The sequence below is a fragment of the Coloeus monedula genome, assembly GCF_965178545.1.
Source record: "Coloeus monedula genome assembly, chromosome: 29".
NCBI lineage: Eukaryota > Metazoa > Chordata > Aves > Passeriformes > Corvidae > Coloeus > Coloeus monedula.
Window position 1 is genome coordinate 3,473,511 of NC_138809.1, and position 11,894 is coordinate 3,485,404.

An 11,894-nucleotide genomic window follows, 5' to 3' on the forward strand; every position below is an offset into this window, starting at 1 on the left:
CCCCCCCCCCCCCCCGGGTGCGGCGGCGATGCCACGGCGGCCTCGGAGCCCTTTGTGGCCATCCCGAGGGCACCTGCGGGGTGTCCCCGGGGTGTCCCCGGTGTCCCCATCACTATCCCGGGGTGTCCCCGGGGTGTCCCCCGCTGTTCTCCGGTGTCCCCGTCCCCATCCCGGGGTGTTCCCGGTGCCCCCATCCCCATCCCGGGGTGTTCCCGGTGTGTCCCCATCCCCTTCCCGGGGTGTTCCCGGTGCCCCCATCCCCATCCCGGGGTGTTCCCGGTGTGTCCCCATCCCCATCCCGGGGTGTTCCCGGTGTCCCCATCCCGGGGTGTTCCCAGTGTCCCCATCCCCTTCCCGGGGTGTTCCCGGTGTCCCCATCCCCATCCCGGGGTGTTCCCGGTGTCCCCATCCCCTTCCCGGGGTGTTCCCGCTGCCCCCATCCCCATCCCGGGGTGTTCCCGGTGTGCCCCCATCCCCATCCCGGGGTGTTCCCAGTGTCCCCATCCCCATCCCGGGGTGTTCCCAGTGCCCCCATCCCCATCCCGGGGTGTTCCCAGTGCCCCCATCCCCATCCCGGGGTGTTCCCGCTGCCCCCATCCCCATCCCGGGGTGTTCCCAGTGCCCCCATCCCCATCCCGGGGTGTTCCCGCTGCCCCCATCCCCATCCCGGGGTGTTCCCAGTGCCCCCATCCCCATCCCGGGGTGTGCCCGCTGCCCCCCGGCTGCCGGGACAGACCCGGCCGGATCCCGAGCCGGTTCCTCTCGGAGCCATCCTGGCGCAGCGCCCTGAGCCGCCAGGGAGTTCCCGGGATTATTTTTCCTTTGGGAAGAGGCGTCGGGAGCCTTTTCCCCCCTCCAGGCCTGGCTGCGATGAAAACCCAACAAAACAACAACAACGAAAAAAGGGGGATTTGGGAATAACGAAATCTCCTCCTCTGGCTCCATCCCAAAGATTCTGGGATGGGGCTGGGAGCGAGCCGGGCTCTGATGGGATCCCGGAGCTTCTCCCGAGGATTTTCCAGGGGCTTTGTGAAGCTCGGGATGAGCGCGGAGGATTTAATTAACAATTAACAATTAATTAACAGGCGGCGGCCGGAGGGGAGCTGGGGGTGGCAGGTTTGGGGTCGAGGTCGCCGTGTCCCCTCCGTATTCCAGAGGCGCTGGGGGTGTCTCCAGCCTCTGGAATGATCCAGTGGGATTCCTTGTTTTCCCCGGCTCCTGGCAGACAATGGGGCCGGAGGGGGCGTCGGGAGCAGCCCCAGGTCCTGGATCCGGCTGAATTTGGGATTTGGGATGGGTTTTCCAAGCGCTGCGGCGGCGGGAGGAGGTTTTATGGATTTATTGTCCGAGATGCTCGGGAAGAGGCCTGGGAAGGGACCTGGGGCCGTTCCCGGCTCCGAATCCCGGTCAGCACCACCCCAAATCCAAGGAATTTCAGCCCTGCTGCCCTCCAGGATCCCTGGATGTGGATGAAAACATCCCAGCGTTGCTCGATCCCAAATGGATCCCGTCCCTGCACCGCTTTTCCGGGATCCAGGACGTGGAAGGGACTCAGGGAGGGCTGGATCCCCATCCCTGGAGGTGTCCAAGGAATTCTTGGAATTCGGTCCGGCTGGAACGACGTTGATCCATCCCAGCTTGGACTCGGTGACCTCGGAGATCTTCTCCACCCTGGATAATCCTGGGATTCTCACCCCTGTCTGGAACCACATCCCGGATTCCCGACTGAATCCCGGAGTTTGATTCCCCTGGAAAAGGAGCCTCGGGATGCTTCCACCCCATTCCCAACCCTCCCAGATTCCCAATTCCTCCGGGATGGGAATCCCGAGTCCTTCATCCGCCGGATTTTCCCTCTTCCCTTTGCTCCAGGAGGGGTTTTTTTCCAGGAAAACTCATTCCCAAATCTCCGAAAGCCGCGGGAAGTGGGGACACAACCCCGGATCCACCTGGGCAGGGATGAGGAGTGGATTTTCCTCTTGGAATTCTCCCTCTGGAACCATTGGGAAGAAGCTTTTCCATCTGGGAACGCTTGGATTTATTTTCTTTTTAATTATTTTCGGGTTTTGGGGAATATTCGAATCCAAACCTTGGATCCTGTTGGAGGTCCAGGACTTTGATCCCGAGCTCTGCTCCAGCCCCATCCCAGGAAAAATTCCAGTCTGGACTTGAAGACGTCGGGAACAGCGAAGCCTCCCCTTCCCCGGGGGGATTTTTCGGGAGCTTTGATCACTCCGGGATTAAAAAATGGGAATTTTCCTGCTCCTCTTTTGCATCCGGCTCTGGCTCCCGGCATCTCCCGGAGACCGGGAATCCATTCCCGGCTTTTCCAGGGCTGTGGAACCGGCTCTGCCCACTCTGCATCCAAGAAAAATCCCTTCTTTCCCTGCTGGAACGAGAGGATGAGGAGCCCCTGGATCCCGCTGGAATTCCCAAATTCCCTTTGGAAAACTGCTGGGATGGGGGTAATTCCCCACTGGAGATCAGGAATTCATTCCCGGCTTTTCCGGGGCTGTGGGACCCTGGGATATCTGGAAAACGCAGGGATTTCTGGAAAATCCCAAATTTATCTCGGCTGAATCCAGGAGTTGGTGTTGGGAGACCCTGGGATTCCTGGAAAACCCAGGGATTCCTGGAAAACCCCAAATTTGCTTCATCTGGAGACTCTGGGATTCCTGGAAAACGCCAGGATTTCTGGAAAACGCCAGGATTTCTGGACAATCCCAAATTTACTGGAGACACCAGGATTTCCAGAAAACTCCAGCATTCCTGGAAAATCCCAAATTTATTCCAGCCGCTCATCCGGGACAATGATTCCCAAAAAATTCTGGGATGCCCGGTGGGGGTGTCCAAGCCACATCCATCAGCGCTTTTCCCGGGTGCTCCCAAGGAATCCCCAAGCGCCGGGATCTGGGAATTGGCGGGATTTGGGAATTGGCGGGATCTGGGAATTGGCGGGATTCGGGAATTGGTGGGATTTGGGAATTCCAGCCCGGAAAGGGCTCCTGAATTCCCTCTTTTTTGGCTCTCCCAGCTCCAGGGCGGCCCCCCCGTGCCGTGAGGAGCCCCCCATGCCCGGCCCTTTTCCGATGCCGGCCCCTCCGGAGGCTCCGGATGCTCCAAAGGCCTCGGTGAGAGCCGGGACGGAGCCGCCGCCGCCGCCGGAGCCGCCCGGTGAGTGAGCCCCAGTACACGGCTCTTACTGGGACACACTGGGACCCCCAGTAACTGCCCCTTAGTGGGGGTACTGGGATATACTGGGACCCCCAGTGACTGCCCCTTACTGGGGGTACTGGGACACACTGGGACCCCCAGTGACTGCCCCTTATTGGGGGTACTGGGACCCAGTAACTGCCCCTTACTGGGCTATACTGGGACCCCCAGTGACTGCTCCTTACTGGGGGTACTGGGATATACTGGGACCCCCAGTGACTGCCCCTTACTGGGGGTACTGGGACCCAGTAACTGCCCCTTACTGGGCTATACTGGGACACACTGGGACTGCCCCTTACTGGGGTTACTGGGACACACTGGGACCCCCAGTAACTGCCCCTTACTGGGGGTACTGGGACACACTGGGACCCCCAGTAACTGCTCCTTACTGGGGGTACTGGGACCCCCAGTGACTGCCCCTTACTGGGGTTACTGGGACACACTGGGACCCCCAGTGACTGCCCCTTACTGGGGGTACTGGAACACACTGGGACCCCCAGTGACTGCCCCTTACTGGGGGTACTGGGACACACTGGGACCCCCAGTGACTGCCCCTTACTGGGGTTACTGGGACACACTGGGACCCCCAGTGACTGCCCCTTATTGGGGGTACTGGGACCCAGTAACTGCCCCTTACTGGGCTATACTGGGACCCCCAGTGACTGCCCCTTACTGGGGGTACTGGGATACACTGGGACCCCCAGTGACTGCCCCTTAGTGGGGTTACTGGGACACACTGGGACCCCCAGTAACTGCCCCTTACTGGGGGTACTGGGATATACTGGGACCCCCAGTGACTGCTCCTTACTGGGGGTACTGGGACACACTGGGACTGCCCCTTACTGGGGTTACTGGGATATACTGGGACCCCCAGTGACTGCTCCTTACTGGGGGTACTGGGACACACTGGGACTGCCCCTTACTGGGGTTACTGGGATATACTGGGACCCCCAGTGACTGCCCCTTACTGGGGGTACTGGGATACACTGGGACCCCCAGTGACTGCCCCTTAGTGGGGTTACTGGGACACACTGGGACCCCCAGTAACTGCCCCTTACTGGGGGTACTGGGATATACTGGGACCCCCAGTGACTGCCCCTTACTGGGGTTACTGGGATATACTGGGACCCCCAGTGACTGCTCCTTACTGGGGGTACTGGGACACACTGGGACTGCCCCTTACTGGGGGTACTGGGACACACTGGGACCCCCAGTGACTGCCCCTTACTGGGGTTACTGGGATATACTGGGACCCCCAGTGACTGCTCCTTACTGGGGGTACTGGGACACACTGGGACTGCCCCTTACTGGGGGTACTGGGACACACTGGGACCCCCAGTGACTGCCCCTTACTGGGGTTACTGGGATATACTGGGACCCCCAGTGACTGCTCCTTACTGGGGGTACTGGGACACACTGGGACTGCCCCTTACTGGGGGTACTGGGACACACTGGGACCCCCAGTGACTGCCCCTTAGTGGGGTTACTGGGACCCAGTAACTGCCCCTTACTGGGCTATACTGGGACCCCCAGTGACTGCCCCTTACTGGGGGTACTGGGATACACTGGGACCCCCAGTGACTGCCCCTTACTGGGGTTACTGGGACACACTGGGACCCCCAGTGACTGCCCCTTAGTGGGCTATACTGGGACCCCCAGTAACTGCCCCTTACTGGGGGTACTGGGACACACTGGGCCCATTCCCACATCCCAGCCCCATTCCCGTTTCCAGCCCCATTCCCATCTCCAGCCCTATTCCCATTTCCAGCCCCATTCCCACATCCCAGCCCCATTCCCATCTCCCAGCCCCATTCCCATCTCCCAGCCCCATTCCCTTTTCCAGCCCCATTCCCACATCCCAGCCCCATTCCCATCTCCAGCCCCATTCCCACATCCCAGCCCCATTCCCACATCCCAGCCCCATTCCCATCTCCCGGCCCCATTCCCACATCCCAGCCCCATTCCCATCTCCCGGCCCCATTCCCATCTCCAGCCCCATTCCCATTTCCAGCCCCATTCCCATCTCCTGGTCCCATTCCCGTTTCCAGCCCCATTCCCACATCCCAGCCCTATTCCCATCTCCAGCCCCATTCCCACATCCCAGCCCCATTCCCATCTCCAGCCCCATTCCCATCTCCAGCCCCATTCCCACATCCCAGCCCCATTCCCATCTCCCAGCCCCATTCCCATCTCCAGCCCCATTCCCACATCCCAGCCCCATTCCCACATCCCGGCCCCATTCCCATCTCCCAGACAACGCCAGGAGGGGGGAAAGGCCTCGGTTTCCATGGAGATCCGTGTGGGAACATCCAGAATTCCAGACAAAGGAATTCCACCCCCCTTCCCCCTTTTCGCCTCCTTGACCCCTTCTCCCTCTTTCCCGAGGCCTTGGAAAAGAGGCCGAAGGATTTTTTTGGGGTTGATTTGGTGGGAATGGGATTTCCATGGAAACCTGGGAAGCTGAGATGGCTCCCAAAGGCAGCCAGGGCCTCCCAAATTGGGGGATTTGGGGTGTCCAGATTCCCCCAAAAAACCTCGGGAAAAGGCAGCAGGATTTGGCCGGATCATCCAACGGGATCCAGCATTCCCAGATTCCCAAGGAGGGGGACACAGCCCCAAATCCCCTTCAGGGAGTTTCGGGGTCCCCAAAATCAGCGGGGGAAGCTGGGAGGGGACCCCAGGAGACTCCTGGGATGTGCCCAGGAGGGGGAGGGACCTGACCCCAAATTCCCTCTCCCTGCTTATCCCAAATTCCCTCTCCCTGCTTATCCCAAATTCCCTCTCCCTCCTGACCCCAAATTCCTTCTCCCTGCTTATCCCAAATTCCCTCTCCCTCCTGACCCCAAATTCCCTCTCCCTGCTTATCCCAAATTCCCTCTCCCTCCTGACCCCAAATTCTCTCTCCCTGCTTATCCCAAATTCCCGTTTCCTCCTGACCCCAAATTCCCTCTCCCTGCTTATCCCAAATTCCCTCTCCCTCCTGACCCCAAATTCCCTCTCCCTGCTTATCCCAAATTCCCTCTCCCTCCTGACCCCAAATTCCCTCTCCCTGCTTATCCCAAATTCCCTCTCCCTGCTTATCCCAAATTCCCTGTCCCTGCTTATCCCAAATTCCTTCTCCCTGCTTATCCCAAATTCCCTCTCCCTCCTGACCCCAAATTCCCTCTCCCTGTTTATCCCAAATTCCCTCTCCCTCCTGATCCCAAATTCCTTTTCCCTGCTTATCCCAAATTCCCTCTCCCTCCTGACCCCAAATTCCCTTTCCCGGCCCCATTTCCCACCAAGGAACGGGATGCAGGGACGGGAGCAGCACTGGGCAAGGAGATGACCCCCCTCCCCCCCTTACTGGGCCATACTGGTCCATACTGGGCCGGCACCAGTGACCTTCCCCGGTGTCCCCGCAGGTGGGCGCGTCCTTTTCTCCTGAGCGAGGCCACCCCAAGGTGACAAAATTGAGCCCCTCAAGGTCACGGTCGACTTCCTGAAGGTGCCCCTGGGCCTGAAGAAGCCCCCCCTGAAGGAGGCCCTGGCCGCTCTCCCGGGAAAACCCAAATCCCACATCCTGGAGCGGCACAAATCCCGGCGTTCCGACGCCATGGATAATGAGTCGCAATATTCGGGATATTCCTACAAATCCGGCCATTCCCGCAGCTCCCGCAAGCACAGGTGAGGGATCCGGGTGTCCCCTGTCCCCGCTCCGAGGGTGTCCCCATCCCGGTGGGGGTTCCCATCCCGCTTCCCCTTTTTTCCCCCGTTTTTCCAGGGATCGGCGGGAGCGGCACCGCTCCAAAAGCCGGGATGGGACGCGCGGGGACAAATCCGTGACCATCCAAGCGCCGGGAGAGCCTTTGCTGGACAACGAATCCACGCGGGGGGACGAGAGGGTGAGTGGGAAAAGGGGGGAAGGAGCGGGGTTGGAATCCCGAGGGTGGGATCCCGGCGGCTCCGGGAGCTTCCCGGCGGAATTTCCCGGCGGAGCGGTCGAGCCGGTCGGGCCGGTCCCAGGAAAATGAGAAAATGAAAGGGGACGCGGCTCTGGCGGCGCCTCGGGAAGAGCCGGGGCTGGAAAACGCCCCTGGATCCGATCCCGATGGATCCAATCGCCGAGGATTCGCCCCAATTCCCATGGGATGGAGCAGAGGAGGCTGCCCCGCCCCGGGGGTCCACGGTGCCCCCCGTTCCCGGGTTCTGGAATTCCTCCGGACTCCGCGGAGCCTGATCCCGGCCTTTCATCCTCTCCCAATCCGCCCACGCCGGCGGCGGCTCCGGCGCTTTTCATGTTCCCTCTCCAGCTTCTCCTGGGAATGGGGCTCCCAAACCCGCCCTTCCCGTCCCTCTGGAAAGCCCCAGGCTCCGGTTTGCCCTTTGGGATGAAATTCATGGAATCGTGGAGTTGCTTGGAAGGATCATCCCATGGGCTGGGACACCTCCCACTGTCCCAGGCTGCTCCAAGCTCCGTCCAGCCCGGAACTGGGCACTTCCAAGGATGGGGAATCCATGGAATGACCTCACAGGGGAGAATTCCCTGGTTTTCCTGCGGTAATTTGTGGGGAAAATTCAGACACGAGAAAAAAAAACCCAACCCAAAATCCAGGAATGTCCAAGTGCCGAGAGCCAGGATGAGGGAAAGACACAAGGACAGGGGTGTGGGAAGGAATCCAGCCGGGAATGGGGTTTTTCAGCACCCCTCTGGCTGGGAGAGGGGGTTCTGGAGCAGGGAAGGGCCTGTCCGGAGCAATTCCTGACAATTCCCGACAATTCCCGACAATTCCCGACAATTCCCAGCCATTCCCAGCCTTCCCGGCGCGGGCAGCGCGGGGGTGTGCCGGGCATGTTCCTTCTGGCCCCGCCAGCCAGGGGGGTTTGCTGGGAAACCTGAGAGCTTCCCGATCCCAAAGCTGCTCCTGCCGGAGCCGGAGCTTTCCCAGAAGGAAAAATCCCGGCGGAATCGCTGCTTCCCGTCCCGGCTCCGGGCTGAGGTTCCGCCATCCCGAGCGGGGCTGATGGCGCCGGGAAGCGCTCCCGGCTTGGAGGTGGGATGGGGGTGTGGAGCAGGGAATGAAGGAATTGGGGGACCAGGCCTTGGAACGTCCCCTGTCACCTCCCGAGGGTGGCGACTCCTGGGTTGGAGGTTCTGGAGGTGGGATGGGGGTCTGGGAATGCTCCTCTGGGATTGAAGGGGTGCGGGAAGCAGCCCTTGGAAGGTCCCCTGTCCCCTCCTCAGGGTGACCATGGGGACACTCCAGCCTTGGAGGTGGCAGGGCTGGGAGGTCCTGGAGGTGAGGTGGGACACGGAGCCACCCCTCGGGATGTCCCCTGCTCCCCTTGGAATGACTCCTGGGCAGTGGTGGGGGGGGAGGAACCACCTGGGACCCGGAACCAGCCCTGGGAATGTCGCCTGCCCCCTCCCCAGGACGACAACTGGGGCGAGACCACCACGGTGGTGACGGGGACGTCGGAGCACAGCATCTCCCACGATGACCTCACGCGCATCACCAAGGACATGGAGGACAGCGCCCACCTGGACTGCTCCCGCCACCTGGGCGTGGCCCTGGCCGTGGCCCTGGCCCTCCTGGCCTTCCTCACGCCCTTGGCCTTCCTCCTCCTCCCGCAGCTGCTGTGGCGGGAGGAGCTGGAGCCCTGCGGGACCCCCTGCGAGGGGCTCTTCATCTCGGTGGCCTTCAAACTCCTCATCCTCCTGCTGGGCAGCTGGGCCTTGTTCTTCCGCCGCCCCAAAGCCTTCTTCCCGCGCGTCTTCGTCTTCCGGGCCTTGCTCATGGTCCTGGTTTTCCTGCTGGTCGTGTCCTACTGGCTTTTTTACGGAGTGCGGATCTTGGATTCGCGGGATCGCAACTACCGGGGCGTGGTGCAGTTCGCCGTGTCCTTGGTGGACGCTCTGCTCTTCGTCCACTACTTGGCCGTGGTGCTGCTGGAGCTGCGGCAGCTCCAGCCCCAGTTCACGCTCAAGGCCGTGCGCTCGGCCGACGGCGCCAGCCACTTCTACAACGTCGGTCACCTCAGGTAGGGACGGCTCTGGTGGCCTGGGTGGACGTTCCCGTGGTGGGAATGGGAATTTTTTCATGGAAAAGGTGGTGAGGGTCAGCTTGGAAGGAGATTGGGGTTTTTTTTTTTTCCATTTGGGATCGTCCCGTCAGGAGGACGAGGGGTTGGAGTGAGGTGGGGTTGGTGTTTTCTCCCAGGGAAATGGGGACGGGGCTGGAGCAGCAGGAGAAGGGAATGGAGAGTCCTGAGGGAGCTGGGGGGGCTCATCCCAGAGAAAAGGGGGATCCAGAGGGAATTTGGGGCTCTTCCAGGGGGAATTTGGGATCTGATCGCAGGGAACAGGGCCAGGACAAGAGGGAACGGCCTCGAGCTGTGCCAGGGGAGGCTCAGGGTGGATATTTGGGAAAATCCCTTCTGGAAGGGGCGACCAGGCCTTGGGAGGGGCTGCCCAGGGAGGCTTGGAGTGGCCATCCCTGGAGGTGTCTGAGGGATCCCTGGAGGTGTCTGAGGGATCCCTGGAGGTGTCTGAGGGATCCCTGGAGGTTCCTCTGGGTCACCAGAGGGAATCAGGAACAGCTTGGCCTCGATGATCCTGGAGATCATCTCCAAGCTGGGAATTGATGGAATCACGGAATGGTTTGGGTTGGAAGGACCTTAAAGATCCCTAATCCATGGGCAGGGACACGTCCCACCACCCCAGGTGCCTCCAACCTGGCCTTGGACACTCCCAGGGATGGGGCACCCACAGCTGCTCTGGGAATTCCATTCCCGCCGCTCCCTCCCTGCCCCTCCTGTCGCTCCGTGTGTGTCCCCCTCGCACATTCCCGGCTCTCCCCAAGCCCCACATTCCCGGCTTTTCCCCGCAGCATCCAGCGAGCGGCCGTGTGGATCCTGGAGAATTACTACCACGACTTCCCGGTCTACAACCCCGCCCTCCTCAACCTTCCAAAATCCGTCCTGTCCAAGAAAATGTCCGGCTTTAAGGTCTATTCCCTCGGCGAGGGTGAGATTCCCCCTTTTCCCTTGGCTTCTCCTCTCGTTCTCCTGCCGCTTTTCCATCCCCGTCCTCGCGTTCCCGTCCGGAATTTTTTGGGGGGAGCTCCGGGTGCTTTCTCCCACCTCATCCCTGCTCCGAAATCCCCCCCCCATAGAGAATTCCACGAACAATTCCACGGGGCAGTCGCGGGCGGTGATCGCGGCGGCGGCGCGGCGGCGCGACAACAGCCACAACGAGTTCTACTACGAGGAGGCCGAGCACGAGCGCCGGGTGCGGAAACGCCGCGCCAGGTACAGAAAATCCAGGGGTTCCTCGCGTTGGGAATGCCGCCGCGAGCTCATGGCAGGTTTTCCATGAGGATGGGGAGCTCCCGTGGTCAGCTCCAGCTGGTCCCAAGGGCGGTTGTTCGGATGGATCTTCCACCAAGTTGGTTTGGGGGGAAGGTGGGGTTGTCTCATCCATTTGAGTGATCCCGCCAGATCCAAGGGGGTTTCCATCCCAGATCCAAGGGGTTTTCTGTCCCAAATCCATGGGGTTTTCCATCCCAAATCCAGGGGGTTTTCCATCCCAAATCCAGGGGGTTTTCCATCCCAAATCCAAGGGGTTTTCTGTCCCAAATCCAAGGGGTTTTCTGTGCCAAATCCAAGGGGTTTTCTGTGCCAAATCCAAGGGGTTTTCTGTCCCAATTCCAAGGGGTTTTCCATCCCAGATCAAATGGGTTTTTCATCCCCAATCCAAGGGGTTTTCTGTGCCAAATCCAGGGGGTTTTCCATCCCAAATCCAGGGGGTTTTTCAACCCAAATCCAGGGGGTTTTCCATCCCAAATCCAAGGGGTTTTCTGTCCCAGATCCAAGGGGTTTCCCATGCCAAATCCAGGGGGTTTTCAATCCCAAATCCAGGGGGTTTTCCATCCCAAACCCATGCCAAATCCAAGGGGTTTTCCATCCCAAATCCAAGGGCTTTTCCATCCCAAATCCAAGGGCTTTTCCATCCCAAATCCAAGGGCTTTTCCATCCCAAATCCATGGCTCTCCTGGCAGGCTGGTGGTGGCGGTGGAAGAGGCCTTCACCCACATCAAGCGGCTGCAGGAGGAGGACCAGAAGAACCCGCGGGAGATCATGGACCCGCGCGAGGCGGCCCAGGCCATCTTCGCCTCCATGGCCCGGGCCATGCAGAAGTACCTGAGGACCACCAAGCAGCAGCCCTACCACACCATGGAGAGCATCCTGCAGCACCTGGAGTTCTGCATCACCCACGACATGACCCCCAAGGTGGGCGGGGTTGTCCAAACGGGAGGATTTGGGCGGGATTTTTCCATTTGGGATCGTCCCATCGTTGGAGCGAGGTGGGGTTGGGTTCTTCTCCCAGGGAAATGGGGACGGGGCTGGAGCAGCAGGAGAAGGGAATGGAGAGTCCTGAGGGAGCTGGGGGGGCTCATCCCAGAGAAAAGGGGGATCCAGGGGGAATTTGGGGCTCTTCCAGGGGGGATTTGGGATCTGATCGCAGGGAACAGGGCCAGGACAAGAGGGAACGGCCTCGAGCTGTGCCAGGGGAGGCTCAGGGTGGATATTTGGGAAAATCCCTCCTGGAAAGGGCGGCCAGGCCTTGGGAGGGGCTGCCCAGGGAGGCTTGGAGTGGCCATCCCTGGAGGTGTCCGAGGAATCCCTGGATGTTGGAGCAGGTG

At 60.7% G+C, this 11,894-nt stretch overlaps 1 protein-coding gene across 1 annotated transcript in view; it reads left to right on the forward strand.

The window, feature by feature from the left end:
- Positions 1-6,805: 6,805 nt before the first annotated feature.
- VANGL2 (VANGL planar cell polarity protein 2) overlaps positions 6,806-11,894 on the forward strand; it is a gene marked incomplete at both ends in the record, with an annotated part of 5,780 nt that continues 691 nt past the window's right edge. Inside the window, 6 exons of the mRNA XM_082298844.1 lie at positions 6,806-6,876; positions 6,974-7,094; positions 8,624-9,231; positions 10,080-10,216; positions 10,365-10,500; positions 11,250-11,481. Of these exons, the coding sequence (XP_082154970.1) occupies positions 6,806-6,876; positions 6,974-7,094; positions 8,624-9,231; positions 10,080-10,216; positions 10,365-10,500; positions 11,250-11,481 (1,305 nt within the window). The remainder of the gene's footprint in view (positions 6,877-6,973; positions 7,095-8,623; positions 9,232-10,079; positions 10,217-10,364; positions 10,501-11,249; positions 11,482-11,894) is intronic.